General features: G+C 44.2%; 1 protein-coding gene and 1 pseudogene across 1 annotated transcript; both read left to right on the top strand.

The window, feature by feature from the left end:
• Positions 1-416: 416 nt before the first annotated feature.
• On the top strand, positions 417-4,545 carry LOC133904465 (probable beta-D-xylosidase 2; annotated as a pseudogene).
• Positions 4,546-10,215: 5,670 nt separating this feature from the next.
• On the top strand, positions 10,216-14,001 carry LOC133905356 (uncharacterized). Its single transcript, XM_062347122.1, has 4 exons — positions 10,216-10,569; positions 11,040-11,185; positions 11,323-11,441; positions 13,526-14,001. The coding sequence occupies exons 1-4, from the start codon at positions 10,337-10,339 to the stop codon at positions 13,625-13,627; spliced, it is 600 nt and encodes a 199-aa protein (XP_062203106.1). The 5' UTR covers positions 10,216-10,336; the 3' UTR covers positions 13,628-14,001.
• Positions 14,002-14,360: the final 359 nt, after the last annotated feature.

The following is a 14,360-nucleotide window of genomic DNA, read 5'->3' as shown; positions in this document are numbered from 1 at the left end:
TTACGGCTTGAAGAGCTTAAGAAAAATACCACGTAGGTGGATCTTTTTTTCTAGACCAAGGAGCTTTATATCATACAGCAGGATTACAAAAAGTGAAACTCAAACAATGATTCAAACCGTGAAACTGGATCGCGCCTATTCTCGGAAATAACAGGAATCTAAAATTTGATGGGCTGTCTCCGTTGGCAAACCAAAAAACACGTTCAGGCCGAGAGCTCATCAACATTTTAATTTCTCGCATACGTCGTCTGTTGTCGTATTATTCTACTGCAAGCCTAACAAAGTTTCAAAATTTTGAAAATATGTTGTCGTATTATTCTACTGGAAGCCTAACAAAGTTTCAAATTTTTGAAAATCTATTGTGATCGTGCCTCCCTCCCGCTCACTCTCGCTGTATATATAAACCACTCGCATGTATGCTGGTTCATCGTCTCATCACCGGCCAACATGCGCGCGTGCTAAAATCATCCAACCCTCCTCGTCGCCGCCTCGCTGCTCTGCATCGCCGTCTCGCTCACCTCAGCTGCCTTCTCGCAGAATAGCCTCCCTGGCGGCGGCGGCGGCGGCGGCGTCTGGACCCCGAACACCACCGTCTCGGAACAACGGCGGGGCAAGGTGTGCGACGCCGCGCGGTTCGCGGAGCTGGGCCTGAACATGGCCACGTTCCCGTACTGCAACGCGTCGCTCCCGTACGCGGAGCGGGTGCGCGACCTCATCGGCTGGATGACCGTGGAGGAGAAGGTCGGCAACCTGGGGGACCTCTCCGCCGAGGTGCCGCGCGTCGGCTTGCCGCCCTACAGGTGGTGGGCCGAGGCACTGCACGGCGTCGCCAGCACCGGCCCGGCCACCCTCTTCCACGACGTCGGCGCCAAGAACCACTCCGGCCGCGCCGCCGTCAACGACGCCACCGTCTTCGCCAACGTCATCAACAGCGCCGCCTCCTTCAACGAGACGCTCTGGAAGTCCATCGGCCAGGCAGATACTCACAATTAACTAGGTAGGTTGGTGCGTTTTGCTGTGCCTGTATTAAATAAATATTATGTTGAGTTACAGTAGCATATGATTTGAAAGCGTACTGATTTTTTTACTGTTTGAATATGTTATATCTAAAGGGGACATTGGTTTTCTCTGAACTTATATATGTAATATACATATATAAATATATAAATATAAATATATATTTGTATAGATTTGTATGTATATACATTTAGATATAGGTACATAGTGTATTGATGGACAGTAGTTACAACAGTAATACGAACCTTAAAAAAATTGTGTTTTTTTTAAGTTTTAGTTTTTTTCCTTTGCATTTTTATATTGTTATGTTGAGCTAAAGTAGCAAGTGCTCTAGGAGCGTGTCGATTTTTCCATCGTTAATATATGTTATCGAAGGTACGTTAGTTTTCTCTGGACTTATGTATGTAATATACATATATAAATATATAAATTTAAATATATATTTGTATACATTTGTATGTATATATATTTATATATAGGTACATAATATATTGGTGGACAATAGCTACGACAGTAATATGAACATAACGAAAAAAATTGTGCTTTTTTTTGTTTTAGTTTTTTTTGGAATTTTAGATCGTTTCAGTCGATTTATCATTTTTTTGACATTTTTTAGAAATTTCTGAAAATAAAAATTATATAATATGTATACATACACATACATATATGTATACGTACATATACACATACATATACGTATACGTATGCATACATATACATATACACATATATATACATATAAATGGTGGGACCCACCTGCTACAGTAGCTACAGTAGCCGGGTGGCCTGGGCGCTCGCGAATCCCGCCGCGGTTAGTATATAGTATTGATTAGTTGAGCTCTTTTATGGTGGTCCATACTACCTAGAGGTAGGAGGTAGTATAAATTTAATCCGATGAACCACGTAATTAGATATTTTAGTAATTATAATAATTTTGTTAAAATTATCCACCATACTTTTGCTAATAGAAAGATCGACGTCGCAAACATCGGATCGCTAACCAATTAGATCGACGTCGCAAACATCGGATCGCTAACCCTAGCCGATGGGTAGCAAATGAACTCTCATGTCAAATACAGATTAAAATATTAAAACAGTAATGAAATATTACTTTCATACCATATATTTTTCTCCCAAAAATAATCCTAATACTACCATACTACTCACATATACTACCTATACTATCGGTGAGAAATGAGTAGTATCCTAGTTAATCTGGACCGTTGGACTCTAAATATAGATGGCTCATATTAATTTTAGACCACCGTAAAATTTCTCAAATTAATTTCCGTGCCACGTATGTGTTGTCTTCATTCCACATTGGCAGGCGGGTCGACGGAGGCTCGGGCAGACGCCCGGCGAGGATCCCTACATCGTCGGCCGCTACGCCGTCAACTTCGTCCGCGGCATGCAGGACGTCCCGGGCCACGACGGCGCCGGCGACCCCTTCTCCCGGCCGATCAAGACGTCCACCTGCTTCAAGCACTACGCCGCCTACGACCTCGACAACTGGCTCAACCACACGCGCTTCGACTACGACGTGCGCGTCACCGAGCGTGACATGGTCGAGACCTTCCTCCGCCCTTCGAGACGTGTGTCCGCAAGGGCGACGCCAGCAACGTCATGTGCTCCTTCAACCTCTCGTCAACGGCATCTTGGCTTGCACCAACGCACGCCTCCTTTCCCAGACCATCCGCGGCGACTGGCAGCTCCACGGCTACATTGTCTCTGACTGCGACGCCGTCCAAGTCATCGCTGATGACATCAAGTGGCTCAATTACACCGGCGCGGAGGCCAGCGCCGCCGCTCTCAAGGCTGGGCTCGACCTTGACTGCGGCCAGAGCTGGAAGGAGAAGAACGGCAAGATGATTGGAGACTACCTCAGCCTGATGGAAAGATGCGTGAGTCCGGCATCGACAACGCTCTCAAGAACCAGTTCATGACGCTCATGAGGGTCGGATACTTCGACGATATCCCACAGTACGCATCCCTCAACGAGACAGACATATGCACTGACGAGCACAAGAGCCTCGCCGTCGACGGCGCCAGGCAGGGAATGGTGCTCCTCAAGAATGAGAACAACCTATTGCCGTTGGACCCAAAGAAGATCGGTGCCATCGCTGTTCACGGCCTGCACGTCGAGACACCAGAAAGTGTCATGGACAGAGGTTACACAGCCTAGTGCACTTGGATAAAAACTTGTAGTAGTGACATTGTTCACCATCCGACAATAGCATGAAACCTTTGCAAACTATATAAGCTTCAATACCGGATTTAACCTATTGAAAAATGTTACTGGTATTACTGCAGGATCACGGCGCGCGAAGGTATAAGCAAGGATGTGAACATCTCGCGGCACGCCGACATGAGCATCTACTTCGGTGGCATAAACCTACATATTGAGATGGAGGGCAACAACCGAGAGGATCTTCTCCTTCCCAAGAACCAAACAGAGGAGATCCTCTGTGTCGCCGCGGCCTCACCAAACCCGATCGTCCCTGGTGGTGAAGGTGGCAACGTCATTGCCGATGTCGTCTTTGGAAGATACACCTTGATGTGTCCTTTGCGCACAACAACCTGAAGATCAGTGCCATCCTCTAGGCTGGGTACCCTGGTGGTGAAGGTGGCAACGTCATTGCCGATGTCGTCTTTGGAAGATACAATCCTGGTAATTGAATCCACGTCCTTTGATTTTTTTGTTTTTATCAAAATTACTTTTTTTTTCAGCACATCTGTTGCATATGTGATGTATAAAATGCTACCGCGCTCTAATTAAACAGGAGGAAGGCTGCCATTGACATGGTACAAGAACAAATCCATCTACCAGATCCCCATGACATCCATGGATCTCCGCCCCGTGCCGAAACACGGGTACCCCGGCAGGACGTACAAGTTCTATGACGGCACAGAGGTGCTCTACCCCTTTGGTCATGGCCTCAGCTACACCAAGTTTCTCTACGAGACCTGATGTAACGGCACCACCGTCACCGTGCCCGCCGCCGGCCGCCACGGCAAGGGGCTCAGCTACTAGCCCAGCGTGTCCGCCGTCCCGGCCATCGACGTCGATGGCCACGCCTGCGCCGAAACCGTGAGCTTCAACGTCAGCGTCATCAACGACGGCGACAGGGACGTCGCCCACGCCGTGCTCGTGTACACTGTGCCGCCGCCCGAGGTGTCCGGCGCGCCGATCAAGCAGGTGGCGGCGTTCCAGAGGGTGTTCATGCCGGCCTGGACCTCCAGCCTGCGGTTCACGCTGAACGTGTGCAGGGCGTTTGGCATCGTGGAGCGGACAGCGTACACAGTCGTGCCGTCCGGCGTCAGCACGGTGCCATCGAGAACGGCGACTACTCGGCGTCTTTCCCCGTCAAGATCGAGTTTTCGGTCTAGTTTTTTTCTAGCTCTCTCGTTATGATGTCTTAGGGTCGTTTCCCATCTTTGTTCTGTTCCATCTATCCCAGTTTTCAGCTTTGTGCTGAATTAGAGAGTCCGTGCTGGTGTCCTTCTCTTCAAAGGGAACTGCTTGTTCTCACTGATCTGTCACAAGAATCGAATAAAATTCAGTATTTTTTCTTTGAGAGGAAAATCGAAGGCAGTAAAGTTCATCCAGTGTTGTTGTCATCTGTTCGTGCTTGCACATCGTAATGGATGCATAAATAAATTAAAGGATTGCCGTTACCAACTGATCGACACAGTAACAGCAGCAATTTTTCAGGCATCAAACAAGAAAACATAATTTGGAACTGAGAAAAAGTAAAGTTCTGGAGTGATGGCAGTGCTATCTCGAGTGTCTAAATTTTATTTATGGAATCGGATATCTCGAGTCCGAGTCGGATTCTGACACCCGTGTTGAATTATGAATTGTATTTTGCTTGTCTAATTTTTTTTTGCCGAATTGTATACTCGAATTCAAGTCGGATTTTGACATTGTCCGTGCCCAGATAACATTGAGTGATTGACACTTGGGTTCATGGTAAAGCAAGTCCTGAAGAACATCGCGCATAATTTCTCGAAGAAAGAATAGATCGGTAAGGAACAGGCCCAGCAACCAAGATTGGATCAAGGGTATATACCTACCATCACTATGACCTGAGAACAAGCATCAAGGATTGCCTATTTTCCCTGTGGACAAGCATCAAGGATTTTCTTTCTTCGAGTATAGGATCAAAGATTTTCATATATACGCTGAAGAAAGTAGAAACCTTGAGGTGGAAGTGGACAGAAGCAGGAACACACAGCGCAAGCTCGCACGCCCACAACTGCTGGGATGCCACCAATCTGAGTTACCCTGTACTTCCATTTGGCATCATGATGGTTTTTTAAAGTACTTATTTATTGTTAGTCTATCCATTATCTTATTAAAACAAAGTTAAAATAAGTCATACTGAAAGGACAATAATATCATCTAGAGGAAGGATGAATATACGTTTTTATAAAAATTTATCCCCTTATACCGTTGGCATAAACTTGCAGTGAAAAAATAAAACTAACAAATTTTTATTAAGTGAAAATCCTAAATATGCTAGGCCCAACTAATACACAATCACCCTAAATAAGTATGAATCTTACAATTCTAGGGTGTGACAAAGATTATTCAAATCTAGCAAGATATGCAACAAAATTCTAATGAAAGTTCTGAAATTACTGTTCATCGGAAGTTCTAGGTTCAATTCAAAACTTTCAGGTTCAATCTGAAACTTCCGACTATACAAAGTAACATAATGAGATCTAGCTACGCCTAATGAGTTTTAGCTTAAACCAAAAGTTGTCATAGGTTCTAAGAAGTATTTCCTAGCTATTCCATGGTTCAACTGCAGTCAAACAAGTACGAGCATATAGATTGGGCAAAAACAAGTATGAGGAGTAATGAGTTGAACAGGCAAAACAAGAGAGGAGACACGTGATTTGTTTCGTAAAATTCAGACACCATCACTTGAGGTTTCTACGTCTTCATTGAGTAGTTTGAGCGCACTTGAACTGTGTCTCTTTCAACCATTTTCCTCACCAAACTCGGTCACACTTGAGCTTGGGATTTCACTCTTGATTTTTTTCCTTGTGGAGGCGAAATTGAAGTCTTCATAAATTTTTCGCTGCACACCACAACCTTGGATACTCGCCGGCGACGCCTAGTCGCTTATGAGCTCCAAACTCCAAGAGTAACAAACACAACGACAAACTTCTTGCCGATGAACTCGAGTGCTTAAGATGGGAGTTATGCTCACTTCAACTCAATCTTACAATCTTTCAACTCAACTCACTTTTCTTCTCAAATCTCACACTAAAATAGAGTGGGAAGAGCTCTAATGACTTTGACTTTGAGTATTTTCGTGGGAGTACCAGCATCATCACAAAGAGGGGTGAGGGGGTATTTATATCCAACTAAAAAAAACTAGCTGTTAAAACCAACATACAGTACAATCTGGAACTTTCGGATTACACGAGTTAGACCCACCCGAGGATCCCTATTCGGATCAAGTTCGAAACCTCCGAACTGACTACAGAATCCGGAACTTCTGGGTTCAATCCGGAACTTCTAGATTAAAACTTCAAACCACGACAGAGAACCCCAACCCAGAATCCGGAACTTTCGAAATCAGCACAATTGACTTTCTGAAAAACGACGATAACTTTTTACTCTGATGCCCGATTTCGATGATTTTGGACTTTACAGAAAGATTATTCAGAGGGCTACCTATCCCAACTGAATTCATGATCTCAAATACATTGGATAAAAACTAGAAACACTCCAAAACCTAATTATGACACTTCAACACTTATGATACTGGACTCCTAAAGCGAACTCTCAACACAAACTATAGTTAGCACTATCCGGTATTCGTGGGTGTTTTGTGTCTCTCACTTTGGGTTGGATAGATACTCTTGAGCACTGAGACACATCAAAATATTCTACATTGCACCCCTCTTAGTAGTGCGGCATACTTATACTCAAATTCAAATGAAAAACTCGTTTGAACCACTTGAGCCTTTAAATATCTTCAAGTACCGCTTCTTTCAAATCTTGAGGGTTGCCAACGTTTATATAATCTTCACACCATCTCTTCTTGATTCTTCATGTGATTGATGCGAATTGTCCATAGCTTCCCATGACCCTGCACTGTCCATTGGCACAAAACCTTCACTCGTCTTTCAGCGCCAAGCCTTTTGCTTCCCCTTCACCACCGGATGGTCCATCGCAGCCGAGCATCACTTGCCTTTCACTGTCTTACCATAGAAAACCACTTTGTATCCGGTATCTTCAATGAATTTATTTTATCATATATGTAGTCCAATTTTTTGTTCTTCACTCTTGATATTTGATATCTCAATTCAACTCATGCCTTCTTATAAATCCTAATTCCAACTCACTCTCAAGCATAAAATACATGGATTAGTCTATAAAATTTCATTAACAATTTTATACCTTAAGTTACTTGATGTTCACAAATAATTTGGTCTTCACGCTTATTGCCAATCTTCTTAAGCTTCTTCTTCTTCTTATCATGAGCATCACCTAGAACTCATTTATCTTGATGCATATCTTTGATCTTCATGGTATTTCTCAATGAATCCATATATTATCACTTAAGCATATCTTATGTAATAACCTGCTAACAATTCTCATCAACATTATTAGTTCATATATATTGTCATTAACTTACCCAACACATCACTTAGAGCTTATTCATCTTGATGCATATCTCTTTTCCATGCAGAACAACATACTAACAATTCTTAACAATATTATTATTCTATAGATATTATTATTAATTAACAAAACCATATTTAAAAGCTAGATGCACTTTCACGCCTCCTTAGCTCTCAAGGCCTAAAAATTATTAAGTTAATCATAGTAAAAAAAAATCTAATACATTAATTGTTGTGGGTCTAAGTTATAACGGTGTAAATTTAATCCAAAGACTGCACACATGTCTGTACATAACGCAAAGATATCCACAGATCAAATGATGTTTCAAATTTTTGCTCTCAATGTCTAGAAATTATCAAGTTCATCATAGTAAAAAAGAAAGAACTAGGATGTTGATTGTCGTGGATCTGAGTTATAACGGTGTAAATTTAATACAAAGACCACACACTGAGTCTGTACATATGTAGCCGGCGTTGAGGAGGAAGCTACCTTATGTGCCTTCCCAGTTTTTTCCCATAAACTTTTCAAATCGATCGTTTTCTTCTTCATTATTAAGGTTCTGCAATCTACATTGCAAAAATACACAAGTCACACCTATAGCCTAGCAGATATTAATGTAAATTGAGGATTGGAGAAGGGAGAATTGCCGAATTGGGGGATCAAATCATCTCACCTTTAGGCTATGGAGTCTGTCCTAGACTGCTAGCGCCCTGGCTGCCTGTGGCCTGCCTGCCTGCCGAAGTGCCACTGGTCGCTGGTCGGGCCGTCCAAGTTGGTTAATCGGCTGGTGCCGCTGGTCCTGCCTTCGCCCGCAGAGGCGCTCAGGCGTAGACAAGCACACCGCCACGGCCACGTTGGTGTCCAACTCGTGCTCAGCACTCGCGGCTCGTAGACAAGCACGACATTGTCGACTGACTGCTAGTCTTATCGCCGCTCACCGACGCGCGTCCAAGCGACAATTCTGAGCTACCCCCGCCTAGTTGGCTGGCCACCTGTCGTACAATCGTAGTGCCGCCTGATCCTGTAGTCGCTCGCCCACCTCGCCGATGTTGTTGGCTTGCCGCCCGCTGCCCAACCCTAGCTGTAGCCTGCAGGGCGCTTCACCACATGTCAGAGGAGAGACGAGATGAGGTCAGGACCGTCAGGTCTCACAGGAGCAGACCGTAGGAAGAAGTTCGGGCGTTCGGTCTCATGAGCTCATGGCCTGTGGGCTGGCTCGAAACTGAATTTACACTATCTCAATTTATACACATGTTTATACTTACATATATTTAATTTTTGCAAAAATAATAAGTATTCAGCTGAATACCTATGAATTACAGTAGATCCACTCAGTCCCATACGGACACGTTCGAAACAAAAAACACTGAGTTTGACAATAAAACAATCCTCAGGAATCACCTTGCGAATCCAAGTAAGGTGAGTCGAGTTTATGCAGCTCACTTTCCTGCCTGCCGCCGATCGTCCCGCGCCGCCCGGGCCAAGCAGCTTGGTGGCCTCCGGCGGCGGGTGCCACATGGGTCTAGCTTGGTCCCTCTGTCCAACCGTCGGCAGGACACGCCGGCGTCTGCGCTGCTGCCAGTGATCTGATCAAGAAGATGATCATGCCGGCCTCCGCAACCGCGTCTGCAGCGGCGACACCGAGGCCAATGTCCACATTCGTCCGAGCAAGCTCAAGCTCAAAACGGAGAATATATATGGGGTCTATGATATATTTTGGCTGGAATGGAAAAATCATTAAGAACCCTTCAAGTTCCGGTAGCCCATCTTCAGTACAGATTCAAACGGCCATTGTTTGTCTTGTAAACAATGGCTCTTAATAGTTTTCCGTTGATTATAGACGCATATTTGAAACTTTTAGTCTTCTTATTTCAGTCTTCTAAAGCCATTTTTAGGTGCAACCATCCATTGCAGAGAAAAAAGGGCGATGCTATTCTTCCTGGAAATGAGCTTTCCTCCGGTCGAAGAATAAGAGCCACATGATTGAAATCCAACGGGCAACAATCTTTCTTCCACCTGCTGTTACTGTAGACTTCTTCTTCAACCTTGTGTTGGCACAACTCACCCTAACCTTTCTACTTTGAAACTTCCCTACCGTGACACTAATCCATCCAACAATCCTCCATCACCCGCAGCCGGTGGCACCCATTGCTCCAGTCCTACACCCACCTCCTTTGCCAGACCGACCTTCATCCTTTAGAAACTCTTCAAAACCTAGCGATGAAGGAAGCCCCTAATCGCTGCCCAGGACAACCCTCCTCTAAACTACTAAGTTAAGACGTGTTCATACCGTCGCTTGGAAACTTTCGAGTCTTCAGCGCTGAACTATAGGAAGCTGGAGAAAAAAAGGGTTGGCTGTCACGTTTACATGCCGTTATGGTCACCGTTCAGACTGGTTGACCAATGGTCAATGGTAGTGCTTACGTGGCTCTTGACGTGGGCTTTTTACACACGTACAAACAAAGCTGGCCCACGATAGATTCACTTCTGGGCCGGAACGAGACGAGACCAAATCCCCTCACCACAAAACCATCGCGGCCGTCCGTGCCCCGCGCCCGAATCTCAAAGCACAGCACACCAGCAGCCACAGGTCGTCGGGTCGAGAGAGAGAGAGAGAGAGAGAGAGAGAGCTCGATCCCTCCTGCATCGCCGGCGGCGAGCGGCGGCAGAGCCGAGATGGTGGCGGCGGAGAGCGGCAGGTGGCGGTTCGCTATGGTGTGCTCGTCGAACATGAACCGGAGCATGGTGGCACACTCGCAGCTGGGTCGCGCGGGGCTGGACGTGGCCTCCTACGGCACGGGCACCCACGTCAAGCTCCCGGGCCCCTCCCTCCACGAGCCCAACGTCTACGACTTCGGCACACCCTACGCCGCCATCTACGACGACCTCCGCCGCAAGGACCCCGACCTGTACGTCTCCGTGTCTCACCTGCTCGCTATCGTCTTCTTCCCTCTCCCGAGTCCTACCTCCCTCCTGTCCCCTTCTTGATTGCCGATCTACCGTTGGTTCTTTCTTGGGAGATCTTGCACTTGGAGTTTGGAGAGTTTTGTTTCTTTTCTTGCTTCATTTGGGAAAGGTGGGAGCTTTTGAGGGTTCGGGATGGGGTTTCTGCGAGATTTAGTGTAGGGTTGATGAAAACAGACAGCAACCATCTTAATCTTGTGCAACTCTGGGGGTTTGTTCGAAATGTCTCTCTCTTACGTAAATCCGTGCGAAAAATTGATTGGGCAAGACGGGTCCTTGGCGAATTGGGCACGCAGGAATGTTGTAACGTTGTTTTTCCCCGTTTGTTTTCGTGTGAGTTCTTGTCTTCTTGGGCATCCTGCATGATAACTTGAAACGGCCCGCACTCAGTGCATTTTTGTGGTGAACCATCCAGGTACAAGAGGAACGGGCTGCTGCCAATGCTGAAGAGGAACGCCTCGGTGAAGCTGGCGCCTCAGCGGTGGCAGGACAATGCCGGTGATGGGGTGTTTGATATGATACTCACCTTCGAGGAGAGGGTCTTCGACTTGGTCGTTGAAGGTAATTCATTCACCTCTGAACCAGGGCATGATTTTGGTCTAGGAGATTCATCAAGCTGCTACAATTGAACCCTGTGTTGTGGATTGCATTGGTTGTGTAGGCATTCACTAATGGAAGCCATAATTATTTGTGTCCAGATATGAATAGCCGTGAGCCGAAGCTGATAAAGAGCGTGGTTATAATCAATATGGATGTCAAAGATAACCATGAAGAAGCTGTTGTTGGGGCAAAGCTTGCTTTAGAGTTGTGCCAGAAGGTATGAAAGAGTAACATAACATATTTAGTGCATAAGCTAAACATACTTAGAGGGTCTCTGTTGTCATCCACTGATCTCTTCAACCGTGCACCCAGCCATTGTGCCCATCAATAACTCCATACACACAATGCACATTCACTGATTGGAGGCCAAGCCTCAACTTGATAGTGAAGAGACGGGGGTGAGGATGGATTTGCTGCTGGTGGTGGTGGGAGGTAAAGAGTGGGAAAAGGAAGGGAGAAAGGGAATACAAAGAGAGGAGAGGCTGCCAAGAGGGTATGGATGGCAATGGAGTGGGGAGGTGGCCAAGGGTGCTCCTGCTCTGGTGGACAATTTCTCCAGGCCCCCACCAGGTCTGAGGTTGCCCATTGGGTCCTTACCTTGAACTCATGGGCGAAGCTAGGGTGTGGTACCCTGGTGACAGAGTACCAGGGTAAATCAAAATTTTAGTATTAATTGTCTAATTTTGACCATATATGCACTACGATAAATTGAGCTCAAGGACCAATATTTACTTTGGATTGTGTATTTGGCACCACCGTCAATTAAATTCTAGCTTCACCCCTGCTTGTTGAACTAGACACAGCAAAGAATAACATGATCCAGTCATCCATTTCTACAAATATGCAATGAAAAGACAACAACGACACCATCTTACTGTGAACATGAGGATAGGAAACACACAAAGGACACATTTGGTTTTCTCTACCGTTCGCTCCAATAGACAAAATAGACACAAAGGACACATTTTATTCTGTCCAATGGAATTTCTCCTGTTCATTTCCAAATAGGTAGCACATTAGGGCCTTCTGTAACAGGAATTTAATAATTGGCAGTCCTCGGTTTTTCATTTTGTTGCATCTCACCCGCTTGTCCGGGCATGCAGGCGGGGCCAATTCTGTAAGGGTCTAAAACACCTGAACCTGCCCACCAGCACCTCTCTCTGACATATACAAAAAAGAGAGAGAACACAAAATTTCTGAAAAAAGCTTTTCATGATATTTGAATTGGATCCTCAATTTGTAAACCACCAGCATACCATACCTCCATTAGCCACCTCCCCACGTGCTTAAGCTTGTATCATAGAGGTGAAGTTAAATTTATATGGAATAGTCTCAAATATCAGGAATCAAATTCCTTCTTCCAATCATACGTGTATACCATGGTAAAAAGAAATATTATGGATATGCTCACACCCTCGTTCAGCGTGAGCATATATGATATACTGCAGTAGTACTTAGTTACCCAATTCTTGCCTTCATTTCTGGCTCTGCCACTTCTATGGTTATAGCAAGTTATTTTCAACAATGGTGAATTCTTACGTAATTCACTTATCCTTATCAATGCATACAGTTGTGTTTCATGGGTGTTATGTTTATTGGTATATGTGGTTTTCTGCTTTGATGTTCATCTCATTGCCAACATTTATAGACCTGTTAAAAACCCAAGCACAGTATTTTGGAAATGAAGACGCATGACCCTGTTTCCTCATAAATTTAGATGATCAATCAAATATATAGTAGACCATACCTTAGGACCTCTTATCCCTTGAAAAATAATGTAGAAAAATTATTTCTATAAACACCTTTTTGGCAGTGAGAAACCGTTTATGAAATTAGTACCCTCAAATGTAATATTGTTTCCATTTCTCATAACTTATTTGATATACTGATGCGTATTTTAGGTATTTATTTTGTTTCCTCATGTGCAACCCCAAAACAGTTGTCATTACAGAATGCCTTTTTGCCTTGTTGTCCTCGAATGCTATCTAATGTGACATACATTTGTAGATTACAATGATATCAATATCCTTCCTGACGGTATATTGTGGTGTGAATGGACTGTGACAGTAATCTTTTCACTGTTGTAATAAAATATTGCAATGTAGGATTTAATGTGTATACAACTATTTTTTCCATTAAGCTTTTGTTCGAAAGATTCTGGTACCGTATTTCTGACCTTAGTTTGCCGATGGTAGATATTCAGTTATGTAAAGCTACTGTTTATAAGTTTGACTGTACCAAGTAAGTCATGCATCTTTTTGGTGAGCAACGGGAAGTAAATTTACATGTTTTTGTTCTCAGCTTCAAGGAGTTGGTGACTGGGAGGAAATCATCGATGACCTGATTTCTACATTCGAGAAGCAGCACAAGCGGAAGCTCGCTTACAGCATCTCATTCTACTGACTTATAGTTCCCCGTGCAGGTTATACAGAGGCAGAATCATTCTCAGTTTATGGTATCGTGTGGATGGTTGGTAACTAGGCATTCTAGAAAGAAACTGCACAAAACTGAAGCTGCACTGCAACTTTGTTGCAGCGTTGCTCCAATTCTACATCAACATTTCAAAAGGAGATTGTAGAGCTTATCCTAAAAAAGAAGAGAGAAAAACTGTTCCTTTTCGTTGCTTGATTGCTGTTGGATGGCACAGAAGTTGATCCTGCATCGAAGGCATCATCACAAAATCATGCTGCACCCATCCAAGTGTTGTATTTATTTCATTTTTTTTTTCTCGAGTGATGAATGTAATGGATGGTGAATGCAAATTGATCTGGATGTGCTGTTTGGAGTTTGCTGGTAGAAATTCGGAAGGCAAAAAAAAAAAAAAAAAAAAGCTAGCGCAGACCAGGACATGCATTCTGGTGCCTGGCTAGAAATCACCGGGAATGCATGTAACTTTCAGGTGTTTTTGCTGTAGCGAAACTTTCTGCAATCTTACATGAATGAAGTAGCTATTCATGTAAATTTTTAGCTCAAAAGGAAATGAAATTAATTTTCTCAAAATAGACAATAGGATCCATACATACGCCTTCAGACCTTTTTTAAAACAAAAAAGTGCCAGTAGTATACAAGACATTTTAAGTGGCTGTTAAATATTGCTAGCTAGTGTTGTTGTAATAAAAATATAAATATTAGGTAT

Source organism: Phragmites australis, chromosome 22 (genome assembly GCF_958298935.1).
Source record: "Phragmites australis chromosome 22, lpPhrAust1.1, whole genome shotgun sequence".
Lineage (NCBI taxonomy): Eukaryota > Viridiplantae > Streptophyta > Magnoliopsida > Poales > Poaceae > Phragmites > Phragmites australis.
Note: the sequence above shows the minus strand (reverse complement) of the source record. Positions and strands in the feature narration are given on the sequence as shown.

Bases quoted from the DNA above. Each gene is read 5' to 3' on its own strand.
- LOC133905356 (XM_062347122.1), top strand. From the start codon at position 10,337: ATGGTGGCGGCGGAGAGCGGCAGGTGGCGGTTCGCTATGGTGTGCTCG. The intron at 10,570-11,039 runs GTACGTCTCCGT...TGAACCATCCAG, and splicing joins CGCCGCAAGGACCCCGACCT to GTACAAGAGGAACGGGCTGC. The intron at 11,442-13,525 runs GTATGAAAGAGT...TTTTGTTCTCAG, and splicing joins CTTTAGAGTTGTGCCAGAAG to CTTCAAGGAGTTGGTGACTG.